The sequence below is a fragment of the Vigna angularis genome, chromosome 1 (genome assembly GCF_016808095.1).
Source record: "Vigna angularis cultivar LongXiaoDou No.4 chromosome 1, ASM1680809v1, whole genome shotgun sequence".
Taxonomy (NCBI): Eukaryota; Viridiplantae; Streptophyta; class Magnoliopsida; order Fabales; family Fabaceae; genus Vigna; species Vigna angularis.
In genome coordinates, this window is record NC_068970.1 from 11,185,939 (window position 1) to 11,213,142 (window position 27,204).

The 27,204-nt window shown below is 33.8% G+C and overlaps 4 protein-coding genes across 6 annotated transcripts; 2 read left to right on the forward strand and 2 right to left on the reverse strand.

The window, feature by feature from the left end:
* Positions 1-979: 979 nt before the first annotated feature.
* On the reverse strand, positions 980-3,230 carry LOC108319603 (phosphopantothenoylcysteine decarboxylase subunit VHS3-like). Its single transcript, XM_017550792.2, has 3 exons — positions 3,036-3,230; positions 1,812-1,864; positions 980-1,722 (listed from the first exon to the last, which is right to left on the reverse strand). Exons 1-3 carry the CDS (start codon positions 3,165-3,167, stop codon positions 1,374-1,376), a joined length of 534 nt encoding a protein of 177 aa, XP_017406281.1. The 5' UTR covers positions 3,168-3,230; the 3' UTR covers positions 980-1,373.
* Positions 3,231-8,705: 5,475 nt separating this feature from the next.
* Positions 8,706-9,838, forward strand: LOC108319596 (triphosphate tunnel metalloenzyme 3). Its single transcript, XM_017550780.2, has one exon. It carries the CDS (start codon positions 9,090-9,092, stop codon positions 9,687-9,689), a length of 600 nt encoding a protein of 199 aa, XP_017406269.1. The 5' UTR covers positions 8,706-9,089; the 3' UTR covers positions 9,690-9,838.
* A 6,446-nt stretch (positions 9,839-16,284) lies between these two features.
* On the reverse strand, positions 16,285-18,471 carry LOC108319613 (uncharacterized). 2 transcript variants are annotated; one of them, XM_052871598.1, is made up of 4 exons: positions 18,141-18,471; positions 17,663-17,885; positions 16,852-16,907; positions 16,285-16,762 (listed from the first exon to the last, which is right to left on the reverse strand). In XM_052871598.1, the coding sequence occupies exons 2-4, from the start codon at positions 17,741-17,743 to the stop codon at positions 16,417-16,419; spliced, it is 483 nt and encodes a 160-aa protein (XP_052727558.1). In that variant the 5' UTR covers positions 17,744-17,885; positions 18,141-18,471; the 3' UTR covers positions 16,285-16,416. The 2 variants fall into 2 exon arrangements, with proteins under 2 accessions (XP_052727558.1, XP_017406293.1); XM_017550804.2 differs by lacking the exon at positions 17,663-17,885 and having other exon boundaries at positions 18,141-18,468.
* Positions 18,472-18,859: 388 nt separating this feature from the next.
* LOC108346604 (protein S-acyltransferase 24) lies at positions 18,860-26,952 on the forward strand. 2 transcript variants are annotated; one of them, XM_017585672.2, is made up of 13 exons: positions 18,860-19,521; positions 19,938-20,078; positions 20,282-20,394; positions 21,237-21,316; positions 21,440-21,603; positions 21,808-21,946; positions 22,069-22,168; positions 24,183-24,240; positions 24,358-24,435; positions 24,563-24,661; positions 25,828-25,906; positions 25,999-26,147; positions 26,237-26,952. In XM_017585672.2, exons 1-13 carry the CDS (start codon positions 19,261-19,263, stop codon positions 26,687-26,689), a joined length of 1,914 nt encoding a protein of 637 aa, XP_017441161.2. In that variant the 5' UTR covers positions 18,860-19,260; the 3' UTR covers positions 26,690-26,952. The 2 variants fall into 2 exon arrangements, with proteins under 2 accessions (XP_017441161.2, XP_052727559.1); XM_052871599.1 differs by having other exon boundaries at positions 19,392-19,533.
* Positions 26,953-27,204: the final 252 nt, after the last annotated feature.

Consider the following 27,204-nt stretch of genomic DNA (forward strand, 5'->3'; position numbering starts at 1 on the left):
TATTTATAATTAAATCGTAATTAGATCATCATAAATCTGAAACTTATTTTAAAAGTTATAAATATAAATTTGAAGTAAAGAGTTAAAAATTGCATTAATACATGTTAATTGTTGTAACTGTAGAATACTTGTTGATTTTAGTATCAAAATATCTTTTACATATAACATTTATCTTGACGGAATGAAAACCCAAAACGAACGATGACGATGATATGAATATTTGGACATTAAAACATACATCATGCAAAAAGAAATAAGAGAAATGAAGATAAATAATTATGTTAATTAATTATTTGAAACTTAAAAGTTACAATTATTTGAATTGTTTTATTGTCATTTTAGATTGGATTAAGACACGTGTGATTGTCATTATGAATATTACTGCAAAACTTATCTTTTGTAAGAAGATATTAGGGTAAACAAGATTTTCTTGAAAAGTTTTATAATGAAAAACATGTTTTAAGATTGAGTATATTTAGTTGAGTATATTAAGAAAAGCTTATTTGAATTGTCTTATTTTCATTGTAGATTGGATTAAGACATGTGTCATTGTCATTATTGCAAAAACTTATCTTTTGTAAGAAGATATTGGGGTAAACAAGATTTTCTTGAAAAGTTTTATAATGAAAAACATGTTTTAAGATTGAGTATACTTAGTTAACTATATTAAGAAAATATTTGTTAGCAAGTTGTAGCTTTCATGTTGTTATTATTATATTGTTTGGGAAAGTATAAACTTTTATATTTATAACTTAAAGCAATGTGGGGTGCAGAAAGTAAAAACCTTACATTGATAACTAATCCATTGATGATGCCTCCCAAGGTAAGCTTTTAAGAGTTTATTCAGTTTCTTAACTATTTGTTCAGTTTCTTAACTATTTGTTCAAGATGACTACGGTATTAAATCAGAATTACAAAACAAACATTTTTTGTTAACAATAGTATTAAAATAGTTTCTAAAACACTAGATAGATCTAGAATCTCTCACAACAATCTAAAATTCCTCTTAAATCACGCGATAAAATACTCTCCAAATGCGTCGTCGACTCGTATTTGTATAGAACACAATGCATTTGACTCACGGACTAACATGAATATGCTTGTGCCATGAGCAGTTTAGACAAAGTGCTATGCCATGGCAAGCTATGACAACCTTCCTTATCATGATTCTGTCATAGACTGCAATGACATCCACTGTTAATGATAGTGTAACATGAGAATACACTAATGATAATCCATAAATTATAATATTAAACGACAAAAACATGGAGTGACAGGTCCAAGACAGTAAATCTTTGTCCTAATACCTAAATTTGACTAAAATCTAGACAGCACTAACAACGACAGATGAGAATTTGTCTGCAACAATATTCTCATTTCCTCTTCTTACTGGGTGGCTGAGGAGACTCCTCCTCCTCCTCTTCTTTCTCATCTTCATCATCTTCATCTTCATCTTCTTCGTCATTATCTTCTTCATCATTATCGTCTTCGTCGTCGTCGTCATCATCTTTGTCATCTTTTTCACCTCCAAAATTGGCCTCGGGATCATCATCAGAATCATCTTCCTCCCCGCCTTCATCACCAGAGAAATCCTCGTCGTTGTCATCATCTTCTCCATCATTAATGTCATCCTCGTCTTCCTCATCATCATCATCAGTATCGCTACCATCCTTATTTTCTTCACAAGTATGTTTTCTCTTGCATAGTTGGTCAAAGGGAAACCTAACCAAGAATTTTAAAAAATAAGTATAAATGGACATTTCAAATTAAAACAACCACAACATCATCCAGGAATATATGTTCACTATTACCTTCCATCAATTGGTGACACTAAGTTATCCACAGCTGTAAGAAGAGATCCAGTCTGAGGAAAAAAACAAAGAAATTAACAATCTTTACATCAACACCAATGTAACAGTTTGTATACCGAACAAATTACAATCTCACCCAAAGAAAAATGGACCTGTAACAAAGCTTATGACATTCAAAAAACAAGCTTGCAATTATACTACTTGTTCTCAGCATTACGGTTTGATAATCAGTGCACAGCTTAAAGAAGATGTGCAGTGATGCAGAATCAGTGTTCATAACTTGAAACAATTCCAATAAAATTTATCGCAGAGCTCTCTACCTTAAAAAAGAAAAGAGGGACAGCAAGCAGGACACCGGTACATTGAATTACAGAGGTTATAAAGAAGCTAAAATTTCAGTTTGACAAGTTGAAACAGCAAAAGCATCAGGCATATAGCAGACATAATCAACGCAATACACAGTTTAAGAAAATTAAAAATCCTTCTTATTAAAAAAATCCTTCTTGACATATTACTCCACAAATTATGGGTGATAAAGGTGACATTATAGATGAAAAAACATCATATTAACTATAGCTGATACAAAGACACGTCATAAACCACATACAACATGTTGAGCAGCACTATATAATTCTATGCAAAACATCACTGAAAGCTAACAAAAAATCAGCAGCACGAGTGTTGTCAAAAACAAAAGGATATAGCTTCATTCATTAATGATTGCCCTTATTCAATACTGGAACGAAAAATGTGTTCTAGCTACTCTTCGATTCCAACTTACGAAGAATACACAACGAAAGCCTCACTCATGAAATTAAACATAACGGACCGTCATTCTCTGGCACCCACTACCGAAAATAATGAAGAATCAGTATACTAAGAGCAGGTTTCCTCCACTGTTCCAATATACTAGCTCTTTTAACCTACTCTTTCTAACAAAAACAAAGTCCTACATTTAACAAAAAAGTAAACAAAAAGGTTCCCAGAAGAAATACACAACCGTATTATTTTAACAAAGAGGCTCTAACACTGAAAGTATAAGAAACATTTCAGTGAACGACTTAAACTAAAAACTGAAACACATGGAAAATTATGTAATCCCACATGAGCAAATAAAAAAGTTGTAGCAAACATAGATAAGTTGATGGGAATGTGAACGTCCAATGAAATTTAAAAAATAAAAAAATAAAAAAAAATAAAAACTTCTTTGAAGAAATGTAGTACCATGAAGAGAAACGTGAACAAGGATTTGACAGTGGTAAGAAGGGTATGAACCACCAAAGCCTCCCCCAACGCGTGCTCAAAGGTAACAGACTGAACCTCCATTGTTTCTGCTACACCTAAAATTTGCTTCATGAAACCCAAAATATATAGAGACAGGATATGAAAACAATCTGCGGGAAATGGGGTTCGTCCCGTTAGGGTTTGGGATTCAAACTGATGACACAATTTCCAATTATTAGTTGCCACGTCATCTCTAGGAACACCAGATAATTTTAAAGTGATATACAAAAACATTTTGTTATAAAAAAAGTAGTATTAATTATTTATAATATTATATTTATATATAAAAAAATATTTCAAATTTTAACTAGATGATAAAATTATTTCTTAGTTTTAACAAATTCAATTACCCATAAATTAATTAAAAACAATTTATTAAATAAATGGCGTCCAAAATTGAAATAAAATTATAATTTTGTTGTTGATGAATAAGGATATTGTATAATTTCGATAAAAAATAATGTACCGTATGGACCGGACGGTCCATAAGTCAACGGCAGGATCGGCCTAAAACTGACCGGCCTAACACTGGACCGGCAAGACCAACTACCAAGGAAACCACTCACTACCAAGGAAACCACTCACGACCTCGAAATCGGTCGGATGTAGTGTCCAAATTCATGGACGGCCGACCCCCTAGGAGACCGGCCGGTCGGTACAGTAACTTAGCCAGATTAAAACTAATCGCGATTAAAAGCTATTGGGTTGTATTTGGGTCGTGATTAACTATTCACTAATCCCTAGTTCATAGCAAAAACCATAAATACAGGTCAAAGGTGAGTGGGAGAGAGATAGCATTTACTGCCCATTTATGACTGCTCTGTTAAAACCGCCATTGTTCACACAGTGACTTTGACATCGGAGAATCTTTGACAGGTTTTCCCGGACAGTTGAAGAGAAGGACGAAAGAAGAGCGCGAACGGACGGTGGACAGAAAGAATCTGTGGAGACAGCAAGTAACTTAGTCCCAAAATAATTGAAATAAATAATAATATGCAATTTGGGATATTGCACAAATAAATAAATTCTTAAATTAATGAATACCTGAAATAAAATCACGTAAGAACAAACAAATTGTTCTTTAAGATTGTTCTACTTTTATTAATCTTATTAATTCAGGAATGGACCAAAACAAATTAGGATTAAAGATTTGTTCAAACTCAAGATTGATTAGCTTAAATTTTAAAATTATTTGATTAATCTCACATAAAGAAACTTGTGAATACATATTCCTATTGCTAATAAAATTATGGCATGACGATTAAAAAGGTCACTGATTTGGTAATATATATCGAAAAAATGTGTGAGCTCTTGTTATATATATAACTCGAATTTAATTATATTTATTTTAATTTAACTTTTAATTATAATATTATTTGGGTAAAAATTTAGAAAATTGGTTATGGAGAATTTATATGATGTTTAAATAATGAGACTATATTATTTTGATATTAAAATAATTGTAATTATAAATAGAAATTTCATTAAAGAGTTTACTTATTTAAAACACATATCTTTTTAAAACTTGTTCTTTAAGTTTATCTGCATTATTTCTTTGAGTTCTAATAGTTGAGTAATCTTTTTGAAGATCAAGAAGTGCACACGTGATCACGGTAACAAGATTTTTATTTACCTAAGCAATTTTCTCAAAAGAGTAAGTTTTTACTCTTTTTTTTATTGTAAGTTTCTTCCATCCATGTGAATGATTTATTGTCGCAAATATCTTCTTAGCTTTACAATATGTTCCATGTTGATAAGTAGTTTTAACCATGTACCTTGATCATAATTTCATAGTGGGTAGGTACATATAGAGCTCTTTAAGCTGAGTGAGTGATTTTAGGTCATTTAGAGTTGTTTTATTTTCTATGAGGTAAGGGGCATTAAATGTTTGTTTATAAAGTCTTGTTAAGTTTGATAATTTGATTTTTGGTGTGCTCTAATTGGAATAAAATTGACTTGGTTATGGGATTGAGTAGATAGCTTGCTGAAATACTATTATATGATATTACTAGTGCTTGAAATTGATTTAAATGAGTATTGTTTGAATTTGTTAAAGTATGGTTGCGAACGTTTATTGATTGTTACATCTTTTTTTATCACTTAAGCTGATGTGATTGAGGTATAACTAGGATGACAACGGGTCGAGTCGGGCACGGATAATGCCTACCCGTAACTCGACCCGACAAAAAAAATTTCACCCGCTGTCCGCACGGATACTCGCTTAAAAAATACCTGCGGATATTTTAAAACCCGCAGATACCCGCAAATATTTTAAAAAATATATTTTTATAAAATGTTATAATAAAACTTAAATAAAATTTCAAAAAATATATAAAATATAATATATATTAAATTAAAATTTAATTTTAATTACATTTAACCTTATAAAATATAAATTAATGTTAATTTTAATTAAATTTAACTTAATAAAATATAAATTAAATTTTTATTTTTATTTTTTGCGGATAGCGTATATCTGCGGGTACAGATAGTATAATACTTGTATCCGACCCGTTTATAAGCGGGTATTAAAAAACCCGCTATCCGCAACCCACGGGTAGTAAATATCCGCGGGTACCAACTATCCGTCGCGGATTTTATTCTTGGATATCCGCGGGTGCAAATTTTTTTGTCATCCCTAAGTATAACTGATTGGAAACTGTTGTTGGATCTTGATGTAGTGAAAGATGGGAGTTTTGATTGGTTTTGGGTCTAATTATGTGTATCTGTTGCGGGGTTACAGGTAAAATTATAAAGGAGTTGATTTAAGAATAAACTTGATGTTTGAGGTTTATTCTTAAGTTATTTAAGAATTGTTTATCCACTTAATTTACTAAAACATGCTTGTAACATGTAGAATGTGATATATGAGCTTTTGAGTTTTTAGTTTGATATGATGTACCTTATTCTTGGCCAAATAAACAAATTGGTACTTAATTTTAGTTCATAAACATGATTTTGAATCAGTTCTATTGTCAAGTATACAATTTGGTCATTTAGATAGATCTTGGGTGCAACCAAAACATAAAATCAAGTTACTGTCAGTTGGTATAATGTTAAGCGGCCTTGTGTGGCACTGATCACTCTCAAACCCGAGAGTCAATGGGCTATGGGACGCTAAGTGCCACCCCGAGTGTTGAGCGCAACAAAGTCAATGAGGTCTCTGACTTGGCATTGAGTGGTGAAATTTTAGCGTTGAGCATCACTTTTCTACTATAGGTTTGAATCTCTTTTTCCCTTAATTTCCTAGACGAGAAGTCCTCTCGCCAGACAAGATTTATGGTTTGCTAAGCGTCCTGTCTTGGTGTTGGGTGCCTTGTGGCTGGTCTTTTAAATGTGTTTCTTTGCTTTCAATTGCTTGTTTAAGTGAATTGATTATTATGATATGATGTATATTTGTTTATGCTTATGAGTATTTTTATGACATATAATAATGAATGTGTGTTTGGTTTAAGTTTGCGGTGAAAGGAAGTCCATGAAAAATATCCTTGTATTGTGCTACAGTGTAATGTATTATTGTAGGAGCTTTGAAATGGGGGATGATCCTGACATTTCAATGACCATTCAACCTCGAGTAGATAAGGGTGATTATGACACAAGGAGTAGCAAAATGTCCTTAGTCTATGGTCAATTTTTGGCCATAGACGTTTGACGGATTTACCCTGTGTAGTAGCTTGGGTGAGCAAGTTGTTCCATCACACAAGTGCAAGTCCCCTAAGAGTTCGACACCAATACATGTATCCCAATGGTTGAGTCTAGAGTTTATTTATATGTCAAGGTATTGTTTGATGTGAAAGTTAAATTGTCATATTCTTATTTGTTTAATTTAGATGTATGATTCTTGATAAATTAGCTTATCCTATTGTTTGTGTTTGTATGTTTTATTGTTTTCTTTTTTGTAATGATCACAGGATTGGTGTGAGCAAAAAAGTAAATTTCAGTAAAGCACACACTAAATAGTGAGGGTGCAGATACGTAGTTGATTAGATTAGTAGCAACGCATTTTGATATTTTGAGAACCTTTAGTCTATATATAGATAATCTTAATATAAGATATATTGTATATAAAGTTTTGAATTATAGTTATATTTTGGATAACTGTAATCCTATTTTATATATTTTCTTTTAGTTAAGTATTATTGTTTATCGAAGATGTGATGATTTCGTATTAAAATTATAAAATTTTGAATGTTACAATTTGGTATAAAAACAAATCTTTTTTAGAAAATTTCTACGTTTTGGGTGGGTGTTGTAAGTTTTTTTTGTGCGCTCTTAATTAAATTTAGTTATATTAATGGCTTTTGTCAATGCAAACAGAAATCATAACACGGATGTCACCTCCATTTCCACCAAAACCTCATATATGTCTGACTCGACAAGAGGTATAAATACCCTGTTAGCGTCTCTCCAGCAATAGAGAGTGTTGCAATGATGCAACAACATCAGCTGGCCTTACGACAAATGAAGACTACAAAACTATCTTCTGAACCAATCTAGCAGCAGTATGTGAAAACTTTGAGACAGATAGAAGAAAAAGAAATATTGATAGTCCTTCCACCTCCTAAAAAAAGAATGTAATATAGAATTTCTATAATAACATTTATTTTATATATTGTCATTCACTTAATAGTGTCTTTACTCATTGTTTCAGTATAATCGTTGGGACCGAGATATGAACCTGATGGAAGGCGTATGAACCTTCTCACGCTATTGTTGTCCTTGCTCCTACTTCTTGCACAATGTTCTTCAAGGAGAATGAAAGGGGTGCTTGTGAAGGCACTCCGACGCTCAAGCTAGAAGTGAATGATGAAATCCTTTTGTTCCGTAATAAAATCAATGTTTACTCGTCTCTGGGAATCATAAAAACGTACCTTTTTCCTTTTAGGTTTTTCGTATTTAACCTGGAAATAAGATAAATCGTTTACCTAAAATCCGGTTAGTTGGAAAATCCAGTCGTTTGGTCATGGTCTTCGTCTTTAATACTTGATTATTTAGTTTCGTAACTTGCGCTATCATGATTAGATATTTTTGGCTGCTTCTTCTTTGGTTTATTCGGATTAACTGATCCAGCCTGAATAAACATAACCGAGCGTTTGTTGACTCTAGTTTGACTAGGTTGATTTGGCTTTGTATTGTATTTGACCCTTGTTGGTCGTTCTGTTTAGTTGGTGGATGATCGTTGTTAAAGGCGACATTGACGAGCGTATAATGTAATCGATTGTCTCGTTAGTATTATCTTCAGTGATATGGCGATCGTTTGGTCTAGGTGGTTGACGATCATTCGCAAGTTGAGTTGGTTTTACCCGATTGTTCACTTGCGAGTGGTTGTTATAATTACCAAACCGATCGTTCGACAAAACGATCGTTTGACTACTTGTTAATGTCTGATCAATTCGCTATTGGAAACCGTTCAGGTAAAAGCAAACGTTTAGTCGCTCGTTCGGTTCATTGTTGATAACCGCTCGATTCAGATATCCTACTATACACTTATAGTCTCACAAACATTTCTTTTAAATATAAATTTTTTATAATAACGTTTATTTTATATGTCGTGATAGTTGACTTAATACCGTCTAACTAACATTTTCTTCTAACAACAAAAATGGTTTTAAAAATATAAAACATATTGTTAGAACCTTTTATTTAAAATTATTGTTATTATTATTACCATTACAGACCCGACCCGAGTGTCGACGATTAAGAATAGGGTTAGCTGAACGGCGCAGGAAAAGTAAGCGGAAGAGCGGTTTGCAAGCTAGAAAATGCTGAGAAGAAAGCCAACAAAAATCGAAGTCAAGATCGAAGACAAAGAAGAGCTCGAGGAAGCTCGCCGACGTAACGCTTCCGTCACCACTGCCACCACTACCGCCCCCGCTGGCACCACTTCTCTCCTCCGTCAGCTGGATCGCGGCGGCGAAGATCCCGCTTCCAAGGCGCATCGTATTGGCCTCTCCTCGTAAAACCCTAGCCTCAGTCTCCCACCTTTCTTCCCCAATGGAAGTCGAAGTGAAGCTGCGCCTCGCAGACGCCAACGCCCACCGCCGTGTCACCAGCTTGCTCTCCCCCTTCCACGTCGTCACCCACCGCCAGAAAAACCTCTTCTTTGACGGCGCTGCGTCCGAGCTCTCCGAGCGCCGCGCTGTGCTGCGCTTGCGCTTCTACGGTGACGACGAGCGGTGCGTCGTTTCGCTGAAGGCGCGAGCGGTGCTGGTGGACGGCGTCAGTCGCGTGGAGGAGAACGAGGAAGATCTGGACCCGCGGGTCGGGCGCGAATGCGTTGCAGAGCCTGGGAAGTTGGGATCGGTGGAATCTAGGGTTTTGCGGAGGGTGAAGGAGGAGTTTGGAACTGAAAAGGGGTTTATAGGATTGGGAGGGTTTGGGAACGTGAGGAATGTGTATGATTGGAAGGGATTGAAATTGGAGGTGGATGAAACTAAGTTTGACTCTGGGATTCTCTATGAGATCGAATGTGAGAGTGCTGATCCCGAAGGAGCTAAACGGCTCCTTGAGGAGTTCTTGAAGGAGAATGAAATTGATTATTCTTACTCTACAGCCTCCAAATTTGCCATCTTTCGATCTGGAAAACTGCCTTAGTCAGTGAAATTTGCCTGAGCGAGTGAAATTTGTGTACTTTTGAGTTATTTTATGCTCCTGCTGTTAAGTGTCTAAGAATAAAACAAACTCATGTCATATGAGCTGCTACTATTATTAATTTGAATCTGCCTAGTTTTTTCGTTTATGAATCTATATTGCAAATAGATTGTTCTTTCATTGGTTCTAAAATGATGCTAACTCTTACATAACTAGTAGTTGTGACACGCATCATTGCCGCGGTTTATATTAAGACAAATTTTCTCATTTTTACTGTGTTGATGCCTGTACTGCTTTGTTCTAAGAAGAGGATAGGGAAGGGTACATGAAAAATAAGCTAATTTGCTATTATGTTATGTGTTTAGGATTTAGGATGGTTGAATGAAAGTGAATACAATTATTTTGCTTAAGGGTTAAAGGCAAACTTAATGCTCAGTCCTAGGATATATGTAACAATATAGTAACGTAAAGGAAGGGAGGACAAGTAATTACAGAAATTCTGCTTGTATAACCACCAAAACTTTTGATGAAACAAAGAATTTCAAACGTAATGAAAAAAAAATACAGACAGAATTTGCGGAAAGACAATACAGAGAATGTCAGAGCCACATATGCTAACTTTTTTCCCCACTCTGTCGTGCTAGTGCTACATATATAACTTTTGAACCACAGGATATCAACCAACTAATTGGATATTTTGGGCTGAGTGCCACCTTATTCCCTCCTCGTTTGCCATGTGTATTACTGCCTTTGTCCCACAATTTCCCTCTGCCCTCATATCTTCAGCTATACTCTGTTACAATACTTTATTATTCATCCGAGCAAAGATCACGATCCTGATACTGACAAAAATATATGTTCAGTAAGGAGAAGAGCTACTGGTATTGTGCTCCTGTGATGTGATTTGTCTTACGGGATCAAATTAATACAAGCAAGCTATTGCTAACAACATGCATGCCACTGGCGTCAAGTTTACCTTAGTCATAGTAAGGAGTTGTAGAAGAGATTCACTAAATAGGAGGAGAACTAGTATAACTTGTATGATAATACATAAAATCATGTTATTGTTACGGTGACTAATGAGGGATGTGAGAAACAAATTAAATTGTTAAGTGTTTATTATGAAAATAAGCTAATTAACGGTTATGTATTTAGGATTGAAAATGGTCAAATAGGACTTAATACAACTTTGCTTAATGTTTGAAGGCAAAAACAAACTGAGAAGATTCATTGTCCTGTTGTTTTTGTCTTGTGAAACAATGCTTAATCCTTGGGTTTATCATTGCCGCAACTAAGGAAAAAGGCCCTTGATTATGCTATACAAGCAATGGATGCTTCTATACAGAGCTGTAAAGCAGGACAATTTGTTACGTCTGTCTTTTCTTTCTCTGTTTCAGCGCTTTGCCTCAGTGTCCGGGTGAGAATAGGTAAGAGGAAGAGGGAGGCAACTGAGGAGTTACTTTTGCTGATTAATGTCGGAAGGCTGAATTAGAGGTTGTTCTGAACCTACGAGAAACTGTTTTGCTCAAGCTATGCTTATCTACTAATCTGGTTTATAATATCAGTACGAATAATATGTTTGACAATGTGTGGCAGAGAGGTATTTGTAAAGGAAAGCATGCATATTTAGTCTGTGGTGAGCAACTATGAGGCCATTGTTGTTTTTCTGGTTTATATGGTCCAGTACGCAGAAGAAGTTGGGAAGAATTGCAATTTGGTAGGGGTTGTGTAGCCGGCTACTGAAGACTGTTTTTCCATTTGAGGTTGAGGACACAGCATATCATATCATATGCAGTATATTATGTGAAGCCTATAAGCTTTGCAGTGTTTGTAGTATCCAAACCTATGGTTATGCAATATCAGCGGTTACTAATGTTATAAAGTTAGGATGCATGCAACTTAATAGATAGTCTGCGTAAGCTTGTAAGTAGAAAGATACTGAGGGGTTGAAAAGGGAATGTCAAGACAAGCTAGATCTATAGCTAGAGGTTTGTTTGGTAATCCTTTCTTGGCTTTATGTATAATGTGTTTATGGTTCTTATTTTACCATTTTATGATATATCAGTTGCTTGCTGATATAAAAAAAAGAGCTCGTTACAGAATATCTTCAGTGAATTATCCATCACAAATTTAAGGAGAGGAACTACTGTGCTCCTTCCGAATGTATGTTCTGCTAGATTTTTTTTTGGAAGTGATTTTTCATGAATAAAATGACTGGATTGGGATTCATATCAACAAATGGAAGTGATTTAAGATAATTTAAGCATATATATTTTTTTTATGGTTTTTACCTAAACATTTTCTCAAGTACTTCTTTACAGGTTATAATCAAATTATTTTTATTTGATGTATTTTCCTACTTGGTTACATAGTTTTCTTTCCAACCAAACTATTGTGGACAAGTTTCCTCAATTTTCTAACCAATAGTGGTTCTAAAAATTTAAGTTTCATAGTGCTGAGTTAAGAGTTCAATTTTCCAGTAAACTATTTACCTTTAATTTTATCATTTAGCTTTTGTTATGCAAAAGTAATTTATATTTATGAGATTTTTAAGTGTGAAAATATTCTCAACGTGATACTTTAAACGGAGGTGGATTTAGTTTTATGATTCTAGCATTCATATTACTTTGGTCACTCTTTTATTTTATTTTTTTTAAACTATGCTAGCTTTTTTCATTAATAATTAATTAGTATAAATTTTGTAAGAAAGAAATGATGTCCATATTATTATGTTTGTTCCTTTGTATTATTAAATATTTGATTATTTGTGTCTAATAATTATTTTCGTTTTTCCCTTAGCCTAACATAAAAGGATGATGCTAAAATATGAAATATCAATTTGCTGGGATATGTTACTAAGATCACAACATGCTTTGAAAGAAATAACATCAAATATTTCATGTTTTCTTAACTATCAATAAATTTCTTATGATTTCTCAGTATGTGTTGTATTGTTCTGTAAAATAATGTGTGTTGTTTTATTGTATACAAATTTAACTTCGTGTATGTATTATATTTTATTTTAATTTTCAATTTTTTTATTGTTTAATTTTTTATCCCATCTAAACAAGGTTGTTTATCATATTTATTAACGGAAGTGTTAATTTGAATATAATATTTTTTAAAAATATAGAAAATTTATTTATTCCTACTAATTTTATCTTTATTATTATTTCAGAAAATCAACTTATTAAAAAATAATTATATTTATATAAAATAAAGATTTCCTTTATTTTTCTGAGTAAACTATATGTTATATATTTTTAATTCTAAATTTTATTCAGTTTTTTTAATAATGTTTCTGAGTTTATCCATAGATTCATTTATTATAAAATTAAAAATTTATTAAGCTATGTTACTTAAAAAATATATAAACTTAAAAATACATATTTTCTTAAAAACTCTATGTATATTAAAAAAGAGAATAAATAAACCTGAATTGATTTAAAAAAATTCATTTTTGTTTTCAAAATATGTTTTAATAATTTAAATATTTTACTTTTAGAAAAATAAAAAAATTTAATGAAAGAAAAAATTATATAAAAGCCAATTGAATGTTGAACCAATTTGCTTATCTGTATAAAAAATTTAGTGTAATTTGACACTCTTTTTATTGAAATGGATAAATATTTAAATATGATATTATGTTTATCAGTTTGAAAAACTCGTGAGAAAGAAAATATAATTTTAAAGTAGAGTGATTATGACTTTTGTATAAATAATAAAATAATTGAATAATAGAGGTAGAGGTGAGGTGAAATATTTTGGTGCGGATGAATAATAGTATGTAAATTCTTAATGTCCATGTTCACATGTCCTAAATATGAGAAAGGGAAAATATGACGTTCAGGTCTGAGTAAATTTAAAGTAAAAGACAAATTGATTCAATTAATTTAAAGTAAAATACAAATTGATTCAATTCAAAATAAAGTTGTCCCAAGACATCACAACTTTTGGTTAAACTTAAATTTAATCTTTAGCAACTTAACATTTATATTGAAAATTTTCGGACATTTTATTTAGTTTAAAGTTCTAACATTTACATTCAAATTTTCGGACAATTTCATTTTATTTAATTTGAAGTTGTATTTGAAACAAAATTGTACAATTTAACCGTATTTATAATTTTTAAAATTTATTTTCATTTTTGTGCGTGCATGTGAATAAACCAAATATGTCTCAATAATTTATCATAATTTTTGTCATTTTTTTAGGATTTGCAATGTTTTATTCTAAGAAATTTAAACTATTTTCAAATTTAATAATGATAATTATAATTTTTCTAATCAACTTTAGACAAAACTGATTTACACAATTTCATGGTCTGTGTTGAATAATTTATATGTTTTGTATTTATTTAATTAGATAAAACTTATCCATATGTCAAACTTGAATAACTTTAGAAATAATGGCTAGAATACTACAACCACAATCTTGAGTGAAATAAGTACTATGACCTTGATTTTCTTCAATAAAATTAGATGTATTAATTTAACTTATGTCCATGGGTCAATCTTAACCATTCTTGAATAAGTTTCCTTTTATAGGACCAATAAATAAAGGGACCAAAACATAACTCAAACTTCCAAAGCTTCCTCAGAGTGGGTCAGAGTCAGGGTAATTTGGTCCTAATATGCTTGAAGCGAGACCAAAGTTCCCCTGAACCATAATTGAAGATGGAATTGCGTTGGTAGGCAAAATTTATAACTCAAAGGTCAAAACAAGCTGAAAAGGGAAAGAAGTCGACATTGGACGACTTAAACCAAAGGTCAAGATAAGTGAACATGAGTTAAAAGTTGAAACATACCGATTTAAGTTGAAGTCGATACGACTCAATTCAGGCTAATAGTCAAGACAAACTAACATAGGCTAAAGGATAAGACAGACTAGACCATACTGAAGGTCGAAAAAACCTATCTCAAGCTAAGGTCGAGATAAACTTGTGGGGTTGAAAATTAAGATTGACGAAATCAAACCCAAGGTTGAAACGAGCTAACAAAGTCACACCAGACCAAAGGTTGAGATTGGTATATCTATACCGTATGTCAATACGGTTCGACTTGAGTCGAAGATTGTGATAAACAAACCTAAGCCGAAAGTCAAGATAAATCATGTCAAAGATTAAGATTGATTGGTCTAGACTAAAGGTCGAGACAAGTCGATCCATACAAAAAATCGAGTAAACCGATCTGAACCAAATATTTAATAATATATTTAAAAGAAAATCAATATTTTTCTACATTTAAAGAAAAACACATCAACTAATCTAACTAACAAAATTTTTTGAAAATAAAAGAGAAAAAATTATTGGTTCAACTTATTTCTTAATAAATAGTAACCATTAACATTATCAATTTTAAAAATACCCTTTTTAACGAGGGAGTTTTTTAAATCTATGGATTTTTTTTATTATGGTGAGTCATAAAGAGCCTCTGCAGTGAGTCAAATTGACATGTATATATAAAATCATGCACTATCACAATAATTATTTTTTCTCTCAATAACTGCATGCAATAAATTATCTGTTAAATAATCATGCATGATTGTAATGCGAAAATACGTCTGTTTTTATCATTTATTTATATGTGCCCCGCAAGCAGTTGTATTCAAGTAATGTTATTTGGTGTTACCTGTTTCACTCTATTTTTTATAAACCACTCCAGCACAAAATAAGAAACACTCTCCAAGGTATAAATTTTCACCAGGATACCGAGCAAATTTTTTTTTTACCAGCCTTTAGAATAACAAAAATATGAATATAAAATACAAAATTTTATAAGCGAAATATTATAGTTAAAAGAAATACGTGAAAGGAATCCAATACATATACAACCAAAAAAAATACCAAATCTAATTTTTTACACAATAATTTAGTGCCATAAAATATTAAAAAAATAATTATTCTATTTGGCTTATTCTTTATACTTTAAGCTAGATAAAAACTTTATACTGGGCCAAGACATCAGATAACTGAAACTGTATTAAACACTATGATAAATCTATCATTAAACCAAAGAAGCAGCATTCAATTTATTTATAAAAATAGTATTAATAATGACATTAAAAATATTAATTCATAATAGTATTAAAAATGGAAAAGAAAATGGTTTTTCCTTTTCAAGTTATCACATTACTTCAAAACATTCATAAATTACTACCACATAAATTTAAAAACACAACAATAATAAAATTGTAAAATCTTTAATTTAATCACTCGAATCCCATACCATTGATTTTCTTTCTTGTAATTCATTTTATTAAGTTTCGTTCAAATTTTTATTGTACTTGTTTTTGTTAAATAATTTATTTCTTCTGTAGCTCTTTTGACAAAGAAGTATTTAAATTAACAAAATTTTAAGCATATGTACTTTAACATTAATTAACCCTCTTAGAAAGCTAAGTTGGATAGTACAATACAACCACTGTACATGTACATTACTGACATTTCTATTATATTAAAGTTAAGTAAAACCACAACATGCCCCACTGACTCAGTACTCATCTAGTTTTTGCTTTTTATACAATTGGGTTTCAATAACTCAAATAACTATGACAAGACTAAATAAAGTAGGCAAAAATTAACTCAAATAACAGACAATACACATAAATTGAACTTTTATATGTGGAGAAGGCTCCACTGGAAAGTTGAAAGAAACTTTAGTTCGGAGAACTAAGATTAGCTAGGGCTTATATGGCAGAAAAAGAAAACACTGTACCATCTACTACACTTTTACTTCCTCTTCTTAGCAGGTGGCTGTGGAACCTCTTCTTCCTCTTCTTCATCTTCATCTTCGTCTTCATCTTCATCCTCTTCCTCATCCTCTTCTTCATCTTCATCTTCTTCATTATATTCATCACCATCTTCGCCATCTTTTCCACCTGCACCATTGGCCTCGGGATCATCCTCGGGCTCAGCCTCTTCATCACTTTCACCTGAGAAATCTTCATCTCCTTCCTCATCATCTTGATCATTTGCGTCGTCATCATCTTCTTCCTCCTCCTCGTCATCTGACTCGCTGGCATCCTTGTTCACAAGGTAAGTATGTCTTCCCTTGTAGAGATCAGCAAAAGGAAACCTGAGAAGAATCGGCATACATCACTGCAAATGTTTCCAGACATAAAGCATTGTTATATTTTCCAAAGTGTTGCTTAAACTTATTCTCACCTTCCATCTATTGGGGTCAATTCTGGGGTGATGTCAGTCAGCAGAGATCCGGCGGTCTGGGAAACAGACATAATCATTTATACCCACCCACTTCTATATGAAAGCGTGAACTACACTAATGTGTCCCATAAAAATTAACCAAAAGGTAGAACACAAACCAAACTCATGACATAAACAAATCATAACCCGTGGCCTAATTATTGTATGGACTTATATTGTTACAATAAGAAGCTTCATCAGTAGCTTCCCAAGCAAGCAATCATGATGCGAACTGAACTCCGGAGATCACAGTTCCCTACTGAACACCAATCATGGTCGCACAAAACAGAAAAGAAAATATCCATGTCTATTTTCACGAACAGAATGCAGAATATAAATTTAGCACAATTCAAGGAGAAGAAATTTCAAAACAAGAAACCAATGCAGGCACCACTCACATGAAACTCCACATTAGAAAACTGTCCTACTGTTAAAGCATTGTCAATGTTTTGCTAGAACCATTGGTTAATTTCTTGAAGGAAATATCTAGTCAATGTGATGGTTCTATGAAAATCAGGTTCTAAGGTTTCGTTGACCATGTTACACAGACAAAAAGACAAACACAGCACTTAAAGCCAATCAAGCAAAAGAATGACCAATGCAGAAGAAATCAGGTTTAACGTAAAAAAGAATCTTAATCAAATTACAATAATTCGATTGCTTTTAATTTGATCTGAAGAAATAAATAAAAAAGATGATATTTTAAGCACTCTATTAACAAAAAACAGCATTGGTTTACACGAACAACAAACAAACTATCATTCTTTCGCACCTGACTAATTTTTTTTTTATTCGGAGCACAAATAAACGGACCAACTTCTGTAATCGAACACAACCAGCAGTCTAGCAGCATCAAAGAACAACAATTATGAATAGGGCTCAGCTGCAACCAAATCCACCCCCAATCCGCACAAAAAAGGAAGCAGAGTATTTTACACGCTTTCCCCCCACACGAATGAAAAAAAGAATTCACTATCAGCTCCCGTTGACTTTGACTACAACACAGAACGGTAAGATTTCAGGAAAAGAAATCCCTAAATTCCTCCCAAGATAAGAAGTAAAAAGCGAAAAAGGCGTTAAAATTCATGCGAGTAGAAAAAGTTTTGATGAACCGAAAAGAAATTTGAAAGAGCGTGTGAATTATTGAAAGTCTGGAAACACCAATTGTTCACGCCGTTAACGATAATTCCACAACATGGATTGGGCATTTTAAGAGTTAAAATTAAAAGGAGAGGGTACGAAGGGAATACCAGAATGAGAAGGCAAAGGAGAGATTTGGCGGCGACAAGAATTGTGTCCACCACCATGTCCTCCACAACAGAGGCGGTGCGCATGGTCTTCTCCACCGTAATGAGAGAAGATAACTCCTCCATAGTTGTAAGCTAAATATTCAGAAATAAAAAGGAATGAAAACGCAAAGAGAGAAGAGAGGAGGAATCTGAAAGAGAGTGAAGAGAATGGAAGAGAGAGATTCGAAGTGGGAAAGAAGGGGTTCGGTCCGGTTAGGATAAACCCTTTTGTCGGTCCAGTTAGGGTTTTTGACAACAACAAATTGCTTATGTCACCCCCAATGTTAATGAATACTTTGGCCAGGGTTTTATCATACAAGAAAAAAATCTTTTTATGTATTTAATATAATATATTTGTTAAAATTCCAAACCATTCCCAGGCTGTGAGAAACTGAAATATTAAGAAATCATATAAGAAAACATTAATGGTTAAACAACACGATCTTTGGTAAAAAAATAAAAAATAATTATTTTGGGGGCAGTTGATGTATGCCATCCATAATAAAAAATTATTGTTCATTTGTCTTCTAGGTATTTAAAAATGATTTTAATATATGGATGGATGGTTAATTACATAAAAGAACCGTAGAGAAACTAATTTTAGATAGTAGTAAAAGTCATTTCATTTATTTAACTTTTGTTGTTAAAAGTATTTATAGATATAAAGATACTAAAAATATATTGTGATGAATTAATTAAGATATAAAGAAAAAAAAATGGTATAGTTTGGTTCGATGCAGAGGAAATGGAGTGACAAACAGAAAGACACCAAGTGGCGTGGCCTGCTATAATGATATCTATGAATAGACTCCTCTCTCTCATCAAATCTCAATTGCTATTGTCTCTTTGATTCCTTTGTATCGTTCAGAGAGGGTCAACAGGGACGGCCATGACCCAAACCCTCTCTTTCTCTCTCCTTCGTTCTTTATCGCCTTCGCAGAAAAACCCTAGAAATTAACCAACCAACCAATCCTCTTTTCTCCATTCCCCGAATTTCTTTTCTTAATTTTCGTTCAATCGCCAACCCCTCCCTCCAAGTCAACGCGGGAACCCCTAAATCAGGTTTCGAAAAGCTCGATCTATGTCATCCGAGATCGAGGTCGTCGAGGAGGTGCAGTCGCGCGATGAGCAATCGCTGACGTCGGGAGGCGCCGATAGCGTGCCGGAGGAGAGCCTTCGGAACGACGTGTACACGGCGGCGGCGTACGGGGATTTGGAGAAGCTGCAGAGATTGGTGGAGCAAGAGGGTTGCCCCGTGACCGAGCCTGATGGGTTGGGTTACTACGCGCTGCAGTGGGCTGCACTCAACAATCGCACTGCCGCTGCTCAGTACATCATTGAGGTTCTTTGATCGGTTTGTTGAATTGCGTTTGCTTACTTTTGCTTCTCGAGCTTGTCCCTTGGTTTTGCCCTTTGTCTGCTCTTGCCTCCCTTGTTTTGACATTTACTTAATTAGTGTTTTTTTACTGCAACAAAAGAAAATAAAATGTAGGATTTAGTTTCTCGTTGTTGTTGTTTAAGGAGGGGTGTAGATGTAGGAAAGAAGATAATTTGATGATGAGGATGAGTGTCATGCTCTTGGTTTGAATTTGTTAAAGTGGCCTAGCATAGCTCGGTTTGGGTTGTTGATCATGTTTATGCTATGAAATGACTTGGCTTGTTTGTGGTGGAATTGAATGTATGCATTGAAATTTGACTTGTTTTCTCTGTTGATGTGGCGCACGAAATTGAGTTGAGTGGTTGGTTTGTGGTTGGCAGCATGGGGGAGATGTAAATGCAACGGATCATACTGGCCAGACGGCCCTACATTGGAGTGCAGTTCGGGGTGCTATCCAGGCTGCGGAGCTTTTACTTCAGGAGGGTGCTCGAGTGAGTGCTGCCGACATGAATGGTTATCAGGTTAGATTGATCTGAATGTTTTAATCTATATTACAGTGATTGCTGGTGGGGTAAAGCATTTAAAGTATTTTTTTAGCTCTTATACCTGGTTTTCTGCATCTGGTTACATCTGGGAAATTGGTAGTTTAGGGTTCTTGTTTTACTTGAAGCACATGTGTGCAGCTGTAAATGTTGTTTGCTAATTATGATGTACTTGGACTCAGACAACCCATGTTGCTGCACAATATGGTCAGACATCTTTCCTTTACCACGTTGTTTCAAAATGGAATGCTGATCCCGATGTCCCTGATAATGATGGAAGAAGCCCCTTGCATTGGTAATAAAAGATCTGCCGTTCAACCTTTCTTTCTATTGAAATGGATGTTCTCGCTTTTCTATTTTTCCTCATTTCTCTGTAGTCAGGCGGCCAACCCGATAACTGATGCTCTGACAAATTATTTGTTGAGTATGTGTCCTTTGACACTATTATTACTGATTTATGATGCCTTCTTTTCTTCAAGCAAACTGCAAATGTTGTGGTTTGGTTATTTTCAAAGTAGATCATAAACCTAAAAGGGTATTTGGCATATTTGACTCAGAATACTATGTAGGGAGCATTAGCCCAAGTTGAAAACCCTTTTTAGCCTAGAGGGTCTTAATTAATTGTCTAATACGTGAATGGTTGTTATGAACATCGTGAAATTTCTCTCGGCACATTTTCCATGTAATATTACCCAGCATGAAGGATTATTTTGGAATTAAAAGGCCAGGAGACATGTGGAATACTTCATTTATATTACATATGTAGCCATGTTCTTTATATTAATACTTGGAATTCTCTCAATAATACATTGGTCATATCTTCACCCAATTTGACTCATTTCTTTTGTATCTCCGGATAGAAAGTTGCGCCATGTTTTCCTCAGAAGTTTATTGTACAGTGTTACCAAATTAGTTTCCTATGTGCTATTTACTGGGTTGCCTATTTGTATTTTCCCTTCTAAATAAATTTTGAATGGTTCTGCTTCAGTGAAATTTTTATATAATTCTTCAGTATTTGCATATTTGTATTTTTCCTTCTAAATAAATTTTGAATGGTTCTGCTTCTGTGAATTTTTTATATAATTCTTCAGTATTTTTGTGCTATACTTTATGCTTCCTTTCTCACTTGAATTTTAGGGCTGCTTACAAAGGGTTTGCCGATTGTATACGTCTCTTGTTATTTCTTGATGCACATAGGGGACGTCAAGATAAAGAGGGTATGTTTCAATGCACTATCCTGAATTCCTTTATTTCTCCTCAAACTAATCCTTCATTAAATGATGAATTCATCTTTTTATTTTCAAAGCATAATTATATTTTTTATATTTTTATATTATAAGGTTGCACTCCTCTTCATTGGGCTGCTATTAGGGGGAACTTGGAGGCCTGTACTGTGTTAGTGCAGGCTGGCAAGAAGGAAGATCTGATGGTGGCTGATAATACAGGCCTCACACCAGCACAACTTGCTTCTGATAAGAATCACAGACAAGTTGCTTTTTTCCTTGTAGGTGTTTTATAATCAACAGAGTTTGATTTGATCACTAGTTTGCTTTCCATCTCTTTACTATATTCCCATCTATTGTAATTTGAGAATTGGACTGGTTGTGGCTTATTTTCCTGAAAAGCATCTGTGTTTATTGAATTTATAGGATGGGCGCTTGAGTGGACTGTGTATGTTCATATATTAACCATTATGGATATCCTGTAGGGAAATGCCCGAAGGTTGCTTGACAAACGTTGTGATGGGAACAGCCGCCTTGGAAGAATTTCCAAATTAGGACTTGCGCCCATCCTTTGGTGCATAATTTTTGTGCTCTTGGTTACTTATATTCATTCGGTCATCTTGGGTATCTATCTTGGCTTCCACATATGGAATCAATTTTGTCTGCATATGAGCACTTGCATGCATAATTATTCCTTTATTTTGATGGATGTCTCACTATCATTTGTATCTTACTTTTTCCTGTAGCGACAAAAATGCCAAAGCTTACAGCTGCAGCTGGTCTTCTTGCATGGTTTGGAGTTTTGCTTGCAACTGTTGGTTTGGTTATGTTTTACAAATGTAGCAGGTAAGTGATGTGCTCTTAAATTTTACAACTTCACGAGAATACCTTCGATGTGATTAAATACAAGAAAAAGATCTTTCTTCAAGAGACTTCTAGGATTTTCTTCCTGCTGTTATATCAAATCTCTATTTAATTGGATAAGGATTATTGGTGGTTTGATCGTGCAACTCATATTCTTTAGCAATATATAAATTTTTGCAATGTGTTGTTCAATTGCTCTGATGGTTCCAATCCTCTTTTCTACACAAATTGTTTAGAGGAAAAGTAAAGGGTAATTTAAGTGAAAAACCATTGGAGTTGAGTGGGATGTATGACAAGAGGAGTGTTTCAGGTGTTGTGATATTTGGTTCAAGTTCAATTATAAGACCCTCAATGTCATATAATATTGGGTGGGTGGTAACAGGACAACAGCAGAAAAAAAAAATCATTGTGGTAGAGATCATAATGTTGCATTGAGTGAGTGACATACTTGATAATATATGATTGGGAATGAATAAAATCTTGCCTTTGGGTGGTTTTGATATATGCGGAGTAGACTAGTAGCTCCCTATTAAGGAAAATAGAGCATGGGTTGGATGTATGGTAGTCCTGATGCTAGAGCAGAATGAGATCAAGAATTATATGTCAGTAGTTTGTCTATACACTGTAGACTTGATTTACATAATAACATTTTGGCATTGTTTGAACCATGTTGCAGACCCTGGCTTCTGAGAAAAGGCTAGGGTTCTGTTACCAGAATCCAGATTAATAAAGACTATTTCGTGTGTTATTTTATGGTACAATCAAGTCTAGTCTAAGAATCTCTTTCCTTGCTACCGTAGGATAGCTAGGTAATACAGTCATGGGTTCTCACAAGTATGACTGTAACCTGTATGTTTACCATAATTCCATTCAGTGATGCCAACTTCTGGGTGTATATCCTGAGTAGCTTCTCTTTGAATGCAAATTTAGTTTTACTCAATCCTATAAAATCAACTAGTAAGATGAGATTTATTCCCACATATATATTATAATTTGACCATTTAGTCGATATAAGATTCTCAACAACACACACTTCACACCGATAACTGAACATGTTAAGCTTGAAATTAGATATTGTGGGTGGTGTTAGACTTTCTATACCATCTTGGAAAGTGAGGTCTGTCCTTGCTTATATATTGTAATTTGACTATATCTCTAATAAGTGTGGGATCTTTAATGTACACCCTCACTTAAGAATTGGACATCTCAAGCATGGGACTAGATCTTTGTAAGTGGTCTGGTAGTGGTGCTTTAGTGAGGGCAAAATTAGTCCAATAAACCTTTCTAGGTTATGATCTAATACCATCTTAGTTAATGGATTTAGGTCCAACACAGTTTTGTAGAATTGACTTCTAAAAAGAGGTTTGCACTCACTTATACACTATAGTTTGACTATATTTTTGTCAGTGTGACATCTCCAACACACTCATGTTGAGCATTGAACATCTCGACCATGAGACTAGATATTTGTGGGTGGTTCAATAGTGGTTAGGTAGCTAAGTCAAAAGGTAGGCCTAACAAGCCTTACTAGGATAGATTGTAATACCATCTTAGAAAGTATTTAGGCGTAACTTAAGCCTATAAAGTTGGTTTGTAAGTTGAGGTTTTGTCTCCCCTTTTATATTACAATTTAGTCATACATCTAGTCTATGTGCTATTCATTGTTAAAATGTTTGATAAATATATGATTAGTGTCCGGTGGAGCTTCTGAAAACTCTTTTGTAAACCTTTTTGTTTGACCTCTCACGATAACAAATCAATGACATTCAATCTAGGGTGGTATTGGTTAATGTATGGTGATCAATACATGATAAAAGTACAACCCAGAAGTAGACATGCTCTATATCATATTTCATTTTCATTTGCTGTTTCAGTGAATATCCAGTTTCAAATTGTTTCTAGATGCCTGCTGCGTTCTATATTTAAGCTCTCTTTAAGTTGTTTTATTTTTATTTATTTTTTCTGTTTTCTTAATCTCGCATCCCCTCTCTTGCAGTAAGGATCCTGGTTATATTAGAATGAACATGCGTGACACTCAGGATACAAAAGATGATGTGAGTTTTTTTTTTTCTTTTTTCACCTAATATCTACTTCAATTTTTTCAACCTCTCCGAGATTTTAATACTGTATAGCATGTGCCATTGTCTTAAAAAGATTGAATGATGTTGTAGGAGCCTCTTTTGAAGATTGAGATAAATAATCCTGCTTTACTTGCTGGAAACTGGTCCCAGCTTTGTGCAACATGCAAGGTTCTCTTTGCCTTCTTTTGATTGTCTTACTCTGAAGCCTATAAATGTCTTGCAAACACAGATTACAAATGCCCATACTTCTTTGCTTTGAACGGTTTCTAACAATTTTATGTTGGCTTTTCTTTAGATTGTCAGGCCTCTTCGAGCAAAACACTGTTCTACCTGTGATCGTTGTGTGGAGCAATTTGATCATCATTGTCCCTGGGTGTCTAATTGCATTGGCAAGGTACTTCTGGCTGTGTTTTACATGCTTTGCAATTCGTTAATTGAACATTTTAAAATTTTCAATGTATCATTTACTTTAACGGAAAAATGAAGGGGTATTATTAATCTCGGACAATTTGTTATATTCTGTCATCTACCTTATGGATGGAGCATAACACCTATGCTTTGTTTGGATTCAAATGGGGGTGGAAAGAGTGACAAAGAAGGACAAAGAGAGGAGAAAATTAGATGGTTTGTTGGATTAAGTGAAAGTGAATAGATTTGAGTACAAAGTTTGTAATAGATGTGATTGATGTGACTAAAAATATTTGTTATGCATTGAATTACTTATATGCCCTTGGTGGTATATTTTTGGTGATGATGAGTATCCACATGTCTTCAGCATTTAACTAATAATTTAATATAACATACACAAGAAATACCAATGTCAAAAATCTCATGCATGGTAATGAATTACTTGGACCATAATCTATTATTGGCTTTATGCATAATCGATAACATAATGGATTATGCATAAAGCCATAATAGATTATATTCCACGTTATTACTGCCCTCACGTTTTAAAATTTTCATCAGATTAACTTTTATCAATTTAAAATAAAGTCTAAAATATTTTTGTCCCATCAGTACACTGTCCCAGTAATATATGGAGGGCAAGATGGTTATTCTACTCCATAGCCTCAACTTTCCGCTCATGGCAGGGGGGCAAAAATCAGCACCCACCCTGCCTTCCAATCCCCACTCTGTTTTCTAATACGTAAGTAAATACTGAAATGCAAACCGAGCCCTGGTGAACCTCGACCATGTGGCACGCCATTTATTAGTAAATGCACCTTTCGACACCAAAGAGGACCTTATTTGGTGATCTAACATTGCATGTGGAGATTTTTATAGTGCAAACAGTTAATCTTCTAGTGATTGTTTAGCTTAAATCTTGCGATATAGCTACAAATAAAATGTATCTACTTCATTTGAGTTTGTCATAAAAATCAAAGTATGCCATTTATATTCTGTAAATAATAAGTGTTGGATAGGTTAGAGTATTTATATTGTCTAACTTTGTTGCTAGAGTATGATGATTACTAATCCTACCCACTGAGTTTCTTTTTGGTCTTCTAATTATCACTTTTTTTATTGACCTGATTTTGTTACAATTTATTTCTTCAGAAGAACAAGTGGGATTTCTTTGCTTTTCTTATTCTTGAAGTTTCAGCTATGTTGGTTACTGGTGGAGTTTGTCTTACAAGTATGTGTCTGCCCTGACATTGAGTTACTGTGTTATGTTGTTCATTCTACTGCTCTCTAAACTGCTGATGAAAACTAAATCTGTGTGGGCAGGAGTGTTAACTGATCCACTTGCACCTCATTCATTTGGGTCTTGGATTCAGCATGTTGGTAAGAATCACACTGGTGCAATATCATTTCTAATAGCCGATTTTTTCCTCTTCTTCGGTGTGTTTGCTTTGACTGTTGTGCAGGCTAGTCAGGTATGTCTTTTTTACTTTTATTTTTTTGTGTACAATTCTCTCCTGATCCTATGCACGTCTTTATTCATATGTTTTCATTCGTGATCTAGATATCTCGCAATATTACAACAAATGAGATGGCAAATGCAATGCGTTATAGTTACCTCAGAGGTCCAGGCGGTAGATTTAGAAACCCATATGATCATGGGATCAAGAAAAACTGTTCTGATTTTTTGATCAATGGTTACAATGAAGATGTGGAGTGCATTGAAGAAATAGGCCAGTCAGAGGAAGGTACAGGAATGATGAACATTGCAAGAAACTCGAACTTGACAAATGGAGACTCGCATACCCGTGGTGAATATGCTAGGGGCCATGGAAATGGACAGTATGTCATTAATGTGAATTCCAACAGTACAAATTCCAAAACACATAATGGTCATGTTCATTCTTCACATTGTAGCCATAATAACCATGGCAAAACCAGGAACGACAATGCTCCCTTGGGCTTAGGTCTTGGACTTGGACGAAACAGCAGATCTGTTACAACACCCTCATCGTGATATTCATTTCTTGGTGAAATTAACCTGTAATGTATTATAGGCACGTGTCTGGGTTGGTTGGTTGGTTGATTTACTTTAATTCAATCTATTTGTGGCTCTTGTCTACCGCCCCATGTGCAATTTTGTGCTATTACGTTTAGTCATCTCTTATTTTTTTTTTCTTTTCTACTTCTGTATCTAATTTAAAAGCTGATAAATATCGCCTTGAAAGATATATATGAATGAAATTTGAATGTATTTGCTTCAGGCATTTACCACTCAAATTGCTATTGTTATGATAACAATTATTCTCTTTGATAACCTTACATATGTTCTTTATTACTTCAACTGATTAATAAGTTGATTACATAAGATTTAATTTTGAGCCAATTTTATATAAAATGTACAACTATTAAACATTTAATATATTTTAAATCTGGTTTATATAGTTAAGTTCTTGTAAATTATTTAATTGTTGAACTAAAATTATGTTTAAATTGTTAGTAATTTGATTTAAATATTTAAATGAGATGAAA

Coding starts and splice junctions, on each gene's coding strand:
- LOC108319596 (XM_017550780.2), top strand. CDS start 9,090: ATGGAAGTCGAAGTGAAGCTGCGCCTCGCAGACGCCAACGCCCACCGC.
- LOC108346604 (XM_017585672.2), top strand. CDS start 19,261: ATGTCATCCGAGATCGAGGTCGTCGAGGAGGTGCAGTCGCGCGATGAG. Junction 24,241..24,357: donor CTCAGGATACAAAAGATGAT/GTGAGTTTTTTT, acceptor ATGATGTTGTAG/GAGCCTCTTTTGAAGATTGA. Junction 26,148..26,236: donor CTGTTGTGCAGGCTAGTCAG/GTATGTCTTTTT, acceptor TTCGTGATCTAG/ATATCTCGCAATATTACAAC.
- LOC108319613 (XM_017550804.2), bottom strand. CDS start 18,263: ATGGAGGAGTTATCTTCTCTCATTACGGTGGAGAAGACCATGCGCACC. Junction 16,908..18,140: donor TCCTTTGCCTTCTCATTCTG/GTATTCCCTTCG, acceptor TCTGTTTCCCAG/ACCGCCGGATCTCTGCTGAC. Junction 16,763..16,851: donor TTGACCCCAATAGATGGAAG/GTGAGAATAAGT, acceptor GATTCTTCTCAG/GTTTCCTTTTGCTGATCTCT.
- LOC108319603 (XM_017550792.2), bottom strand. CDS start 3,167: ATGAAGCAAATTTTAGGTGTAGCAGAAACAATGGAGGTTCAGTCTGTT. Junction 1,865..3,035: donor TGTTCACGTTTCTCTTCATG/GTACTACATTTC, acceptor TTTTTTCCTCAG/ACTGGATCTCTTCTTACAGC. Junction 1,723..1,811: donor GTGTCACCAATTGATGGAAG/GTAATAGTGAAC, acceptor ATTCTTGGTTAG/GTTTCCCTTTGACCAACTAT.